The sequence below is a fragment of the Papaver somniferum genome, chromosome 7, assembly GCF_003573695.1.
Source record: "Papaver somniferum cultivar HN1 chromosome 7, ASM357369v1, whole genome shotgun sequence".
Taxonomy (NCBI): domain Eukaryota; kingdom Viridiplantae; phylum Streptophyta; class Magnoliopsida; order Ranunculales; family Papaveraceae; genus Papaver; species Papaver somniferum.
Window position 1 is genome coordinate 192,609,218 of NC_039364.1, and position 12,066 is coordinate 192,621,283.

Genomic DNA, 12,066 nt, shown 5'->3' on the forward strand with positions numbered 1-12,066 from the left:
TGATTTGCCAGCGGGGACGAATTATAGTAATTTGTTCCAACTCGAAACATAAAAAGAGACAAGGATAATCCTTCAAAAAAAAAAAGAATAAATCAATCACTGTCATGGAAAATTACAAACAACAATAAAAAAAAAAATGAGAAATTGCATTTCGTATTTAGTCGCAACCTTTATAGCTCACTTAGTTTTTCTTTCGCAAACGACAAACACATCGAAGGGAAGTCTTGATAATTTCGTGAGCAAGATAAAACGAGTCCCAAACAATGCCCTTGCTAATTACTTTATCATTCGGATTTCCGTTCGGTAAGCCTAGAATCACTCTCTTTCTTTTGAAGTGAAAAACAAGAGAAGAGAATATGCCGCGCTGGCACATTTCACCATAGCTGAAACAGTGTTCTCACTCTCTATCTCAGAGTGCGCGGGTTCCACACTCACAGGTGAAAGTGAATAAACACTTCCATGAACCCAAATCATTAGAAATCTACAAGATTTAATAAATAATTAGTTCTTAAATTTTTTCCTCATCACCATCATCAGATTAAAAGAAGCCCCAATGGATTCTTTACTTCTGGGAGCGCATTCAAAACCTTCTTCACATCTCTCATGTAGAATTGTTAACTCTTTCGACTTCTCTAAAGGTATAATCTTTTCTATCCCAATCCATTTCTAACTTCATTTTTGTTCTCTAAAGGTATAATCTTTTAACTTTTCACTTACATTTCTGATGAATTCTTATCATTGTTTAATTAACCCTAAAAAACAGAAAAAAAAATAAATCAAAATCAACTTTATCTGATTCAAGCAACTATTTATTTTGGTTTTGAACTTTATGGGGCTTGAGATTTCAGTTTCCATTGGAATTTCTAACTATCTTCTCGATTTATAGCTACAAAGAGTTGGAGATGCGATGCATTCAAGGCTGTTCAGTATCCAAGTGAGTTTCAAATGTGTTCACATTTAGTTTGAGTCCAGAACTCTTTACAGTGCTTACTGTTGTTTACATCTTTATAGCATGTGATGATTCTGAATCTACAGAAACCTATTTTCCATTTAGCATTTACGAATATCCGAGTTCATTACCAAGCTCTATTTGACTGCTTAGCATTTAACATAGATTGCTTTGGTTTCCCCTGATCATAATCTAACAGCACCCAACCATTATTACTAATAGGTGTTGCACCAGTACAAATTTCATGCTCAAGAGCACGGAACGTCTTAACTAACTATAGTAGTGGAAGTTCTCAAAGATATCCTATTAGTCATTTTTTGAAAAGCAGTGATGAATTTAATGGGAGATCTTGCAAGAATGGTCTCGTGAATGCAGCTTCTGGACAGTCTTTAGAATCAGAGCCTGAAAAATCTGGTAATAGCAAGAGCACCCAGAAGCCCTTACAAACTGCCATCGATATTTTCTATCGATTTTCACGGCCTCACACGGTTATAGGCACAGTTAAGTTTTTATTTCAACTGAATACCTTAAATATTCAAAACTTCAGTTCTAGATCACTGAAGTTCCCTTTTGTAGCTGTTCTGCAACAATAAACGGAAAAAACTGCTAAATTTTTATTTTTATTATATATTGCGCAGACATTGAGTATAATCTCAGTTTCTCTGCTTGCTGTGGAGAGGTTGTCAGATGTTTCACCTTTGTTCTTAACTGGGGTATTGGAGGTAATTCCATTACATTTGCTCATTTAGTAAAGCCTTCCATCACATAACTGGACGTGTTTAATTAATCTATTTTTCTTGTTTTCTTTTGAATCTCTATTTGCCAGGCCATTGTTCCCGCACTATTGATGAATATCTACATTGTGGGATTAAATCAGTTGTCTGACATCGAGATAGACAAGGTAATTGATGCTATGAAAGGATCTCAAGTACATGATTATGAACTTAGACCTTCCCTTCAACAGAGAAGTTAAAGAAAGCCACCAGAATTTAAAACATCAAAACCTCCCGCAATAACAAAATACAGATCCTCACCACAAAATGGCATCACAAACCCACCCCACATAAGAAGGTTGGAGAATCGCCTCCTTCCATCAAATAACAATATCATCCATAGAACTACCACTAAATGCAGACTTATTATAAATTCAACAAGGCACCGTCTTGTTGATCACCTTTATCGTATCCTCCTCTCCATGGCTGATTCCGTGGAAGGCTATTTGATTCTGCTGTAACCAAAGGCAAAAAACAATAGCAATACAACAGACCTTGTATCCCCATTTCTAGTTACTGGCCAGTTAGAGAACAAAATTATAATGTCATTAGGAACAACCCATATGAACCCAGATTCATTCAGAAAGTGTGTCCACACCTTCCAAGCCTGAACGCAATGTATTAAAAGGTGTCCAAATTCTGCCCCATTTATACACAGATAGTAGTGATTTACCCATGGGATCTTTCACCCCTTTATATGAATCACATCTTGAGTAACTATCTTTCCAGAACCAGCTTAGCATATGATGAAGAAACTAACCTTTATAGGTGATAAGGTTGACCATACCCTTTTATGATGTATAAATCTAGCAGGACCTTTATTTTCATAACGAAGCTAATTGTAATATAACTTTGCAGTAAATTACCTGCCAATTTGTTGCCTATCCACGTCAGTCTGTCCTCACTTTGTTCATCATTAAGTTGAATTATGATGTGCTTTGATAAGATACTAATTGCAAGTTTCAACGAAGTTTGCCATGTTAAACTGTTCTGCCGAAAGTGATTTTAATGTAGGAATCACCTGAGGCTCCTAAATCATTGGTTTTTGAAAGGTTAAATTTTGTGTATGCGTCATGTCTACCTGGTGTTATTGGTTAATGGTGCTAATTCTGACAAGCTATCCAAGGATTCGTTACCGTTGCATAAAGAAGGACCACAAATTTATATTTAGTTTCTTCTTTTTAAGGATGTTAAAATTGTTGTGCTTAAGGATTACGTATGAGCCTTCATATTTAGTAGTTTTGAATGTTACTTTAAGAGTGTGTTTTATGTTTCAGGTTAACAAACCATATCTTCCTCTTGCGTCGGGAGAGTATTCTGTTAGAACAGGGATCATGATTGTTACATCTTTCGCCGCCATGGTATTTGATGTTGCAGTTAGAAATATTTTTGAATTATTTTTATTATTTAAAAATACATAATGGGTAAAGTGGTCAAATGATCTCTTAAATTAGAGAGGTTTTCAATGATTCTAATGGCAACATTAATGAATCTACTTTTTTGTTTTCAGAGCTTTGGTCTTGGATGGGTTATTGGTTCGTGGCCATTATTTTGGGCACTTTTTGTCAGTTTTATACTTGGAACAGCATATTCAATCGATGTGAGTTTATTTGCATTTTTCTTGGACTAACTCTCACAATAATCTGATAAGAACTTAATAGTTCTTACCCACGGCCAGCAGAGTAAACTTTAAAAGAACACAGAAACTTAGAACAAACTTATAATTCTCATAGATAATCAAACTAATAACACTAGACCTTCTTATATAGGCCACTGAACTATAAAATTAAGGAAAGGTAACCTAGAAAGGAACTACTTCTATAACTAGGAATCTAAAATGAAATTCTTAAAACAGAACAATTTCCAAAAATAAACTAATGCCTAAAACAAGAGAATTTAGGGATTTCTAACCCTAACCCTAATTTTAATTAAGAATTCTAAATAATTGGGGATTTCTTATCATTCCCTCCCCCTTAAGATTTTCCTTGACCTCAAGGATCAGTTCAATCATGGAGATTACTGGATCAACCTCATCTTCTTCTTCTGGTAGATTATCCCCAACAGCTGTGTTAGGAAACAAAGCCTTCTTCAGAAACGATACATGAAATACCGAATGTATCTTTGACTCCTTAGGCAAGTCCAATCGATAAGCCACAGGTCTTATACGCTCCAAAATCTTATAAGGTCCAAAATATCATGGAGATAATTTTTGGTTCTTCCTTTGCTCATTAGAATTTTGCCGATATGGCTGCAACTTCAGATACACATAATCCCCAACTTGATATACAACGTCCCGACGTCCTTCATCTGCCCTTAGCTTCATTTTATTCTGCACCACTTGAAGTTGATCCTTAAGCATTGATAAAACTTCATTCCTCTTGGTTATTGCCTCATCCAAAGTTGTGGTTTTCGCTTCTCCTGGTAAATAAGTTGCTAATACCGGAGGAGGAATGCCATACAAAGCATCAAACAGTGTAGTATTAGTTGAAGTATGATAGGATGTATTATACCAATACACTGCCCATGGTAACCAAGATGACCATCCTTTTGGTTTATTTCCAGCGAAACACCGTAAGTAACCTTCCAAACATCTGTTAACCACTTTAATTTGACCGTCGGTTTGCGGATGATAGGAGGAACTCATTCTTAACTGAGTTCCATGTAGGCGAAACAACTCTTGCCAAAAATTACTTGTAAATTCAACATCCCTATCAGAACTATAGATTGAAGAAATCCATGAAGTTTGATGGTTGTTTCTAAAAACTTCTGGGCTACCGATGTGGCTGTATATGGATGTTTTAATGCAAGAAAATGGGCTTATTTAGTTAGTCGATCCACCACTACAAGAATCACAATGATCCCTTTAGACTTTGGCAACCCTTCAACAAAATCCATGGATATATCTGTCCCTATTGTAGTAGGAATCGGCAATGGTTGAAGATATCCTGCTGGAGAAAGAGTACTATATTTATTCCTTTGGCAAACATCACAGCAAGCAATGTAGTCTCTCACCTCTTTATGCATTCTAGACCAGTAGAACAACTTAGATAAACGTTTTACTGTCTTCAAATCTCCGGCATGACCAGCAATTGGAGAGTCATGAAACTTAGCTAGTAGTTGTGCCTTCCACCTTGAAGTAGGACTTATCACTAGTTGATGTTGTTTATAGTAAACTAAACCATCTCGTACGGTAAAGTTATTCTTGCCGAAAGAAGGCTGACTCACTTTAAAGATGAAATTTGTGATCCACGGATCTGTTTTTAGTTCAGCCAATAGGTCTTCCATCCAAGCACAACTAACATAAATTACGGAAAAAATTTCACCGTTTTCAAATTTTCGAGAAAGTGCATCAGCAACCTTGTTAGACGACCCCTTCTTGTACTCAATCGCGTAGTCATAGCCTAATAATTTTGTTAACCATTTTTGTTGTGCCGGTGTTACAGCTCTAGCATCCAAAAAATACTTCAAACTTTGTTGGTCTACTCGAATAAGAAATCTTCTCCCAATTAGATAAGGTCGTCATTTAGTAACCGCATGAACTACTGCTAACAACTCTTTCTCATAAGTGGACAAAGCCATATGACGAGGTCCAAGTGGCTTACTTGTGAAAGCAATTGGCCTACCTTCTTGCATCAAAACCGCACCTATTCCTACTCCACAAGCATCACTTTCAATAATGAAGGTCTTTGTAAAGTCAGGTAATGCTAGCACGGGTGTGGATGTCATTACACTTTTCAATTTAACAAATGCGTTTGTTGCTTCATTTTTCCACAAAAAACCGTCTTTTTTTAGCAATTTTGTAAGTGGTGCTGCAATATTAGCATAACCTTGTACAAATTTCCTATAATATCCTGTCAAACCTAGGAATCCTCGTAATGCCTTGACAGTTCTTGGTAACGGCCAGTCCAACATATCCTGTATCTTGCTAGGATCAGCTTCCACTCCTCCTCTTGAGATGATATGACCCAAGTACTCAACCCTCTCAGTACCAAAAGAACATTTACTTAATTTGACCTTAAGTTGATGGCTTTTTAATATAAGGAATACTTCACGAAGGTGCAATAAATGTGCTTCTCAGGTAGGACTATAGATCAGAATATCATCAAAGAAAACCAAGACAGATTTTCTTAATTGATTTCTGAACACATCATTCATAAGATGTTGAAATGTAGATGGAGCATTAGTTAATCCAAACGGCATCACTAGGAATTCATAGTGTCCGTCATGGGTTCGAAAAGCTGTTTTGTAGATATCTTGTTCATACATCCTAATATGATGATAACCCAATCTTAAATCTAGCTTCGAAAAGAATAAAGCTCCATGTAGTTCATCTAATAACTCATCAATGACTGGAATAGGAAACTTATCCTTGACAGTAGCCTGGTTTAAAGCTCTATAATCAACACACATACGCCAAGTGCCATTTTTTTTCTTAACTAACAAAACAGGAGAAGAGAAAGGACTCGTGCTTGGCCTAACTAATCCTGAGTCTACCAACTCTTTAACAATCTTTTCGATCTCACCTTTCTGGTAATGTGCGTACTTGTAAGGTCGTACATTGATTGGAGCACTCCCAGGTTGTAACGTTATGCGGTGATCATGGCTTCTCACAAGTGGCAGCATTGTGGGTACCGAGAACACCTCACCAAACTCTTCAATTAATTCTTGTATCTCCCCTGGTGTTTCTTGACTAATTTGTGCTTCTGAACATTGGTTGATTTTGCAAAAGAACCCAGTTGATCCCTTATTTAAGAGTTTCTGGATGCTGTTGATGTTGGCTAACTTTACTTTATTTTTCTTATCTCCTTCTAGTCGAATACGTTCACCATCCCTCTTAAAATCCATGGTTAAATGTTTGAAATTCCAAGTTATGGGACCCAACGTTTCTAACCATTGGACTCCCAGAACCACATCGCATCCCCCAAGTGGCAATACATAAAAAGTTCCTTTGAACCCATATTTATTTAACTTATAATCCAGATCCAAGCATCTTCCTTCACAAGTCATTCTAGCATCATTAGCTACCAACACCTCAAAAGTCTCATCTTTAATTGTCTTAATTCCCATTCTTTTAGGTATCGCAGAATCAACAAAATTATGGGTACTTCCAGAATCGATAAGTATGGTAACTTTAGCCTTCTTAATTTCTCCTTGTACCCGCATGGTTTGTGGAGCTAATGATCCATCCAGTGCATGCATAGAAATCTCGACGGTTTCTTTTTCAGATTCTTCTTCTATAGCAACTTCATATGTACCTTCATCTTCATCCTGATTGTCATATCTATCAATTAAGAACAATGTCTGAGTTTTACAGCGATGACCTCGGTGCCACTTTTCATCACAGTTATAACGTAGTTGTTGCTTTCTTCTTTCTTCAGTTTCAGCCTGAGTTAATCTTCTAACAACTGGAGTTTCTGTCATGGGTTTTGAAGATGATATAGGTGCTCTAGAATTAAAAGGTCTACTAATATTAACAACACTATGTGTCTTTGGTGCTATTCTATATGATTGTTTTCGCAATGTTACCTTCTCATCTTGTAACCTTCCAATTGCCATTGCATCATGTAAATTAATAGGAGTGTGGGATTGAGTTTCTAGTCTTACCTCGTCTTTTAATCCACTTAGAAAACAGCTCACTAAAATTCTTCACAATATTCTACATATGAGTTTGACTGCTTAATTTTAGCGAATTTTGCTCCTGCATCTTCATATGAAGTAATACCGAAACGGCTAATAATGGCTTTCTCAAATTCTCCCCAAATAACTACAGGTTTAGTTCTCTTCAACCACCTATACCATTGTAAAGCTTTACCATCTAAATTACATGTTGCCAACTTGATTTTCTGATTAGCAGGTGTTTCATAATACTCAAAATATTGTGCAGCCTTAAAGAGCCAACCTTCTACATCAGATCCATCAAACTTAGAAAAATATAATCGCTCACCTCCTCTTTTTGATTGGTTTTGTCCCTCATTATTCCCAACTGCTTTGCTTTCCACAAGCTGGCCGATCCTCTCAATTAACAAAGCTTGATTTGATGTGATCTCACCAGCTTCTCCGTTAGCTCACCTAATTGCTTCTCCGTAATTATTTGTTTTAATTTTCGAGTTTTGGTCATAAACAGGATACGCCTGCTCTGATACCAATTGATAAGAACTTAATAGTTCTTACCCACGGCCAGCAGAGTAGACTTTAAAAGAACACAGAAACTTAGAACAAACTTATAATTCTCATAGATAATCAAACTAATAACACTAGACCTTCTTATATAGGCCACTGAACTATAAAATTAAGGAAAGGTAACCTAGAAAGGAAACTATTTCTATAACTAGGAATCTAAAATAAAATTCTTAAAATAGAACAATTTCCAAAAATAAACTAATGCCTAAAACAAGAGAATTTAGGGATTTCTAACCCTAACCCTAATTTTAATTAGGAATCTAAGTAATTGGGGATTTCTTATCATAATCATCTGGGGTATTTGTTCCCCTTGGCCTCTCCTAATTGCATCATGCTTATTCAAAATATTCAAACCCACTTTGAAGGAAAAATTTAGATGCTAAGAATATGAAATCCGAATTGATCATGGTATGAAGAGTACTAAAATAACATGCCAGTAGACCATAGATTTTTATTTTGAACATGCAATGAGTCGTTGGATAGTTGAAGCAAGTACACGCACTGAAGCGCTAATTTTCATGTTGATGTGTCCTTGCATTAAAATTTCAAGTGAAAGGCGTCTTGGCTTAAACTCAATGAACAATATTAGGCCATCAATTGTATGTCTGATCGACTTTACATGTACGAGACAATAGGAATGTGATATGATGCCGATGGTGTGAACAATTTCAGTTCTTTGTGTTTGCAGCTGCCATTCTTGCGATGGAAGAGATTTGCGTTGGTTGCAGCAATGTGCATCCTAGCTGTTCGAGCTGTGATTGTACAACTTGCATTTTTCTTGCACATGCAGGTTCATTTCCAAACTGAATAAAAAGAAAAGGAGTTTATGGAACGGTTTTAACCAAACTGTTGGTAGTAGATCTTGACTTTTGAAAAATATGCAGACATTTGTTTATAGAAGACCTGTTTTCTTTACAAGGCCTTTGATATTTGCGACTGCATTCATGAGCTTCTTCTCGGTTGTGATAGCCTTATTCAAGGTACAGTCTCTAGTTTTTCAGTGAGATTTTCTGTTTTCTTGAAAACATTTCATAAACTAGATGGTTGAAACTTGAGATGAAGATGCAATTCCTCAACATTCATAGGCTTTTTAATTTTGAAGGGCTTCTAATCAGTTTTTAATTTGTTGTTGAGTAGGACATACCCGATATTGTTGGAGACAAGATATTTGGAATTCGTTCTTTCACTGTACGCCTTGGTCAAGAGCGTGTGAGTTGTCATTAAACACCTTCTCACGTTTGTTCTTTTCTCTTCTTAAAAGAACTTGATGATTTATGGGTCATATCCCTGAACAGGTATTCTGGATTTGTGTATACCTCCTTGAGATGGCTTATGCTGTGGCTATATTGGTTGGAGCATCTTCTTCAAGCCCTTGGAGTAAACTAGTGACTGTAATTTGTTCAACTTTTCCTTTTCCAAAAATATTATTTATGTGATCACACTTGGGCTTTAAAGTTGAATAAGACTTGAGTTGGCAACTTTAAGAAGACGACCTGTTTTTTTTTTTGGTCTAGGCTTGTGGACTAGGTTGAGTCTCGATGTTTCTTGTATCGCACCCTACATAGGCTGGTATAGAATCGTAATTATGAGTTTTAACTCCAAATTTTCTTTGTTGTCACAGGTTTTGGGCCACATTATCTTAGCTTCGATTCTCTGGTTACGTGCCAAATCTATCGATCTAAAGAGTAAAACTGCAATAACATCCTTTTACATGTTTATATGGCAGGTAATTACAATCTTCCCATGTCATTTTTTGTCTAATCCATTTTGAAGTGTTTCAGCCAAAGGCTCTAACATCCCTCTATCTCTCTGGTTTTCTGTTGTCAGCTCTTTTACGCGGAGTACTTGCTCATTCCACTAGTGAGGTGAAAACTTTGAACCAGAAAACTACTCCATAGATCTCCATATTTGCTAAGCTTGGTGTTTTCATTCCAATGGATGCAAATCAGCAAGTAAAGGTACATACATAAAGGTGACTAGAGGCTAGTATTGATGTATTACTATTATTGACCTGGGTTCATATTTATGCTCATTTTGTGCTAAGCTGTAAGCATGTAGAGCCTATATGTACCACTAGATTAGTCAGAAAGACTAGGCTGTATGTACAATTGCTCGTAGAAACCGGATCAAGTAATTCCAAATTGAATTTCGAATTGTTTATTTTGCGATCCTGTGTCACCAACTATAGTTTCAGAATTGAAATGACTCATTAGTACTTCCAAAACTCTCTGTTTCGACATATTTTGTGTCACTGACAATAATTCTGGGTATGAAACCAAGACTCATAAGCAATCATAGTAGTGCTACTCAGCAATCTTGACATAAAATCTCAATTCACTGTCTTGGGCTCTGTCTGAGGCCCAGATCTTAAGGCCTAATTCACATGTATGCCAAAATGGGTCCTTTTCACCCATCTTCATCATTAGTGTCTGGTGAATCAATCTTTTGAAAGTTTCTAAAGACGTTTGAAAAATAAGTAGCAAGTAAGTCAAACATGAATGATCATAAAGAGAAGATTGTGAAGGAATTTAGAGAAAAAATTTGTAGCTTCTTTTGACTATTGATGTGACTTGAAATTATGGTTGCAGCTCATGAGTTTCAAGTCTGATTGGGTAGTAGTAGTATATATCATGAATTTGTTTGACAATGATATGGATCATCCAACTGTTGAACGCATTTAACATACTTACAGGACTGAACGAACCAAGAGATTATCCGTTGACTACTCATTATGGATCTCAATTGCCCTCACCAACAACCATGGAGTAGTATTCACAAAGCTAATAATCCATTTAACCCTTGAGTGTAATTTCGCAGCCAGCGCAACTACCAACTAATCAAACAAAGTGGCTAGATTGCGAAGGTAAACCCCATGCCACCAAATAAGGTTGACTCATTTAATCTTAGACCCACCAAAATTATGGACTACATTGGCCAAGTCTAGTTGCCGTTTGTTTCTTAAGTCTCAAATATGAAACTAGGGCTCTTGACTAAAGAACTTGGTGGCACTGGGTCTCTAAAGTCACCGCCATGCCAAAATGTTATCTAACAGTCTTCTAGCTTTTGAATGCCAACTATCTTCATTCCTAAGTATTAAAACTTTCAAAAATAAGATTTTTTTGGAACATTTCCTCTAGAATTTGGAACGTTTCCTCTGGAAATGGCAGGCAGCCTACAAAAAGGTAACCTAAATTTTTTTCATGAAGAATGCTTCCAAGGGTCTTTTTGTTATTTACTTGATTACACAAGGACGTTGGTTATGGCCTTATGAGATGGATCATGAATGGTTGTTCTTGGTTCTAGGGGACCATTCTTGTGCTATCTTCCTAGTGTTGCACTATACTAGAATGAGATTCCAGGGGGACCGTTTCAATTTACCCTTAACTGTGCATGGATGGCCGTACCGGTAAACGGTCTTCTAGCTAGGCCCAGTGATTTTATCATCATCTATCATGAATCATCATCATATGGCAGTACTATTATCCTGCCAATATCACCACTTGCCTATAGTTAGTACTGTTATGGATCCTAGAATCTTGTTATTTTCTTACATTCTATCTTTATATCATCACAATAGAGATCAAACACGTGGTAAAATTTCATAATAAAAGAATTCTACACCTACTACTCCGATAAAAAATAACATTGTCAAAAATGAAATTATCAAACTTGGTCTTTTCCTGCTAACTCAAATCGCTGTATTAACCCACCACTTGACTAGAGATGCATCTTCGTACAAAAAAGTTCAAAAGTGACTTCGAACACTAAAAAGAGTGTATAGGCACTTGTTTTCTTACCATGTCTCAGAAGAGACGTTTGTGCATTAGGGGTGCTTCAAATTCAATCAACCTTTTCATGCTTAAAAGTTAGTTTCTAAGTATGCGTTAGTCCCGGAATGAAAAAATTAATCGCCGAAAGGTTACAACAATGATTTTAATGATCATGGGACATAACATCTGTAGAGTTATGAGTCATTGAGCATTCTTTTTCCTTGTACGTCGGTTTTATTTTTCGAGGTTGAGATTCTCGAAAGGGTCATTGGCAACTACCATTTTCAAGCATTTATCATCCTAGATACTATATCAAGAATGGGCAAGCTATGAACTAGTCTTCCAAGATTAAGGGTGAAAGATTAAATGCCTTGCTCTATCACAATTATTTCTT

General features: G+C 36.4%; 1 protein-coding gene across 2 annotated transcripts; it reads left to right on the forward strand.

Annotated features, from left to right (window-relative positions):
• Positions 1-280: 280 nt before the first annotated feature.
• Positions 281-10,126, forward strand: LOC113299270 (homogentisate phytyltransferase 1, chloroplastic-like). 2 transcript variants are annotated; one of them, XM_026548272.1, is made up of 14 exons: positions 281-437; positions 538-638; positions 887-934; positions 1,172-1,449; positions 1,588-1,671; positions 1,776-1,850; positions 3,000-3,083; positions 3,233-3,322; positions 8,591-8,692; positions 8,787-8,882; positions 9,040-9,111; positions 9,198-9,293; positions 9,524-9,628; positions 9,730-10,126. In XM_026548272.1, exons 2-14 carry the CDS (start codon positions 554-556, stop codon positions 9,769-9,771), a joined length of 1,257 nt encoding a protein of 418 aa, XP_026404057.1. In that variant the 5' UTR covers positions 281-437; positions 538-553; the 3' UTR covers positions 9,772-10,126. The 2 variants fall into 2 exon arrangements, with proteins under 2 accessions (XP_026404057.1, XP_026404056.1); XM_026548271.1 differs by having other exon boundaries at positions 321-638.
• Positions 10,127-12,066: the final 1,940 nt, after the last annotated feature.

Coding starts and splice junctions, on each gene's coding strand:
- LOC113299270 (XM_026548272.1), top strand. CDS start 554: ATGGATTCTTTACTTCTGGGAGCGCATTCAAAACCTTCTTCACATCTC. Junction 8,693..8,786: donor CATTTTTCTTGCACATGCAG/GTTCATTTCCAA, acceptor AAAAATATGCAG/ACATTTGTTTATAGAAGACC. Junction 9,629..9,729: donor TTTACATGTTTATATGGCAG/GTAATTACAATC, acceptor TTCTGTTGTCAG/CTCTTTTACGCGGAGTACTT.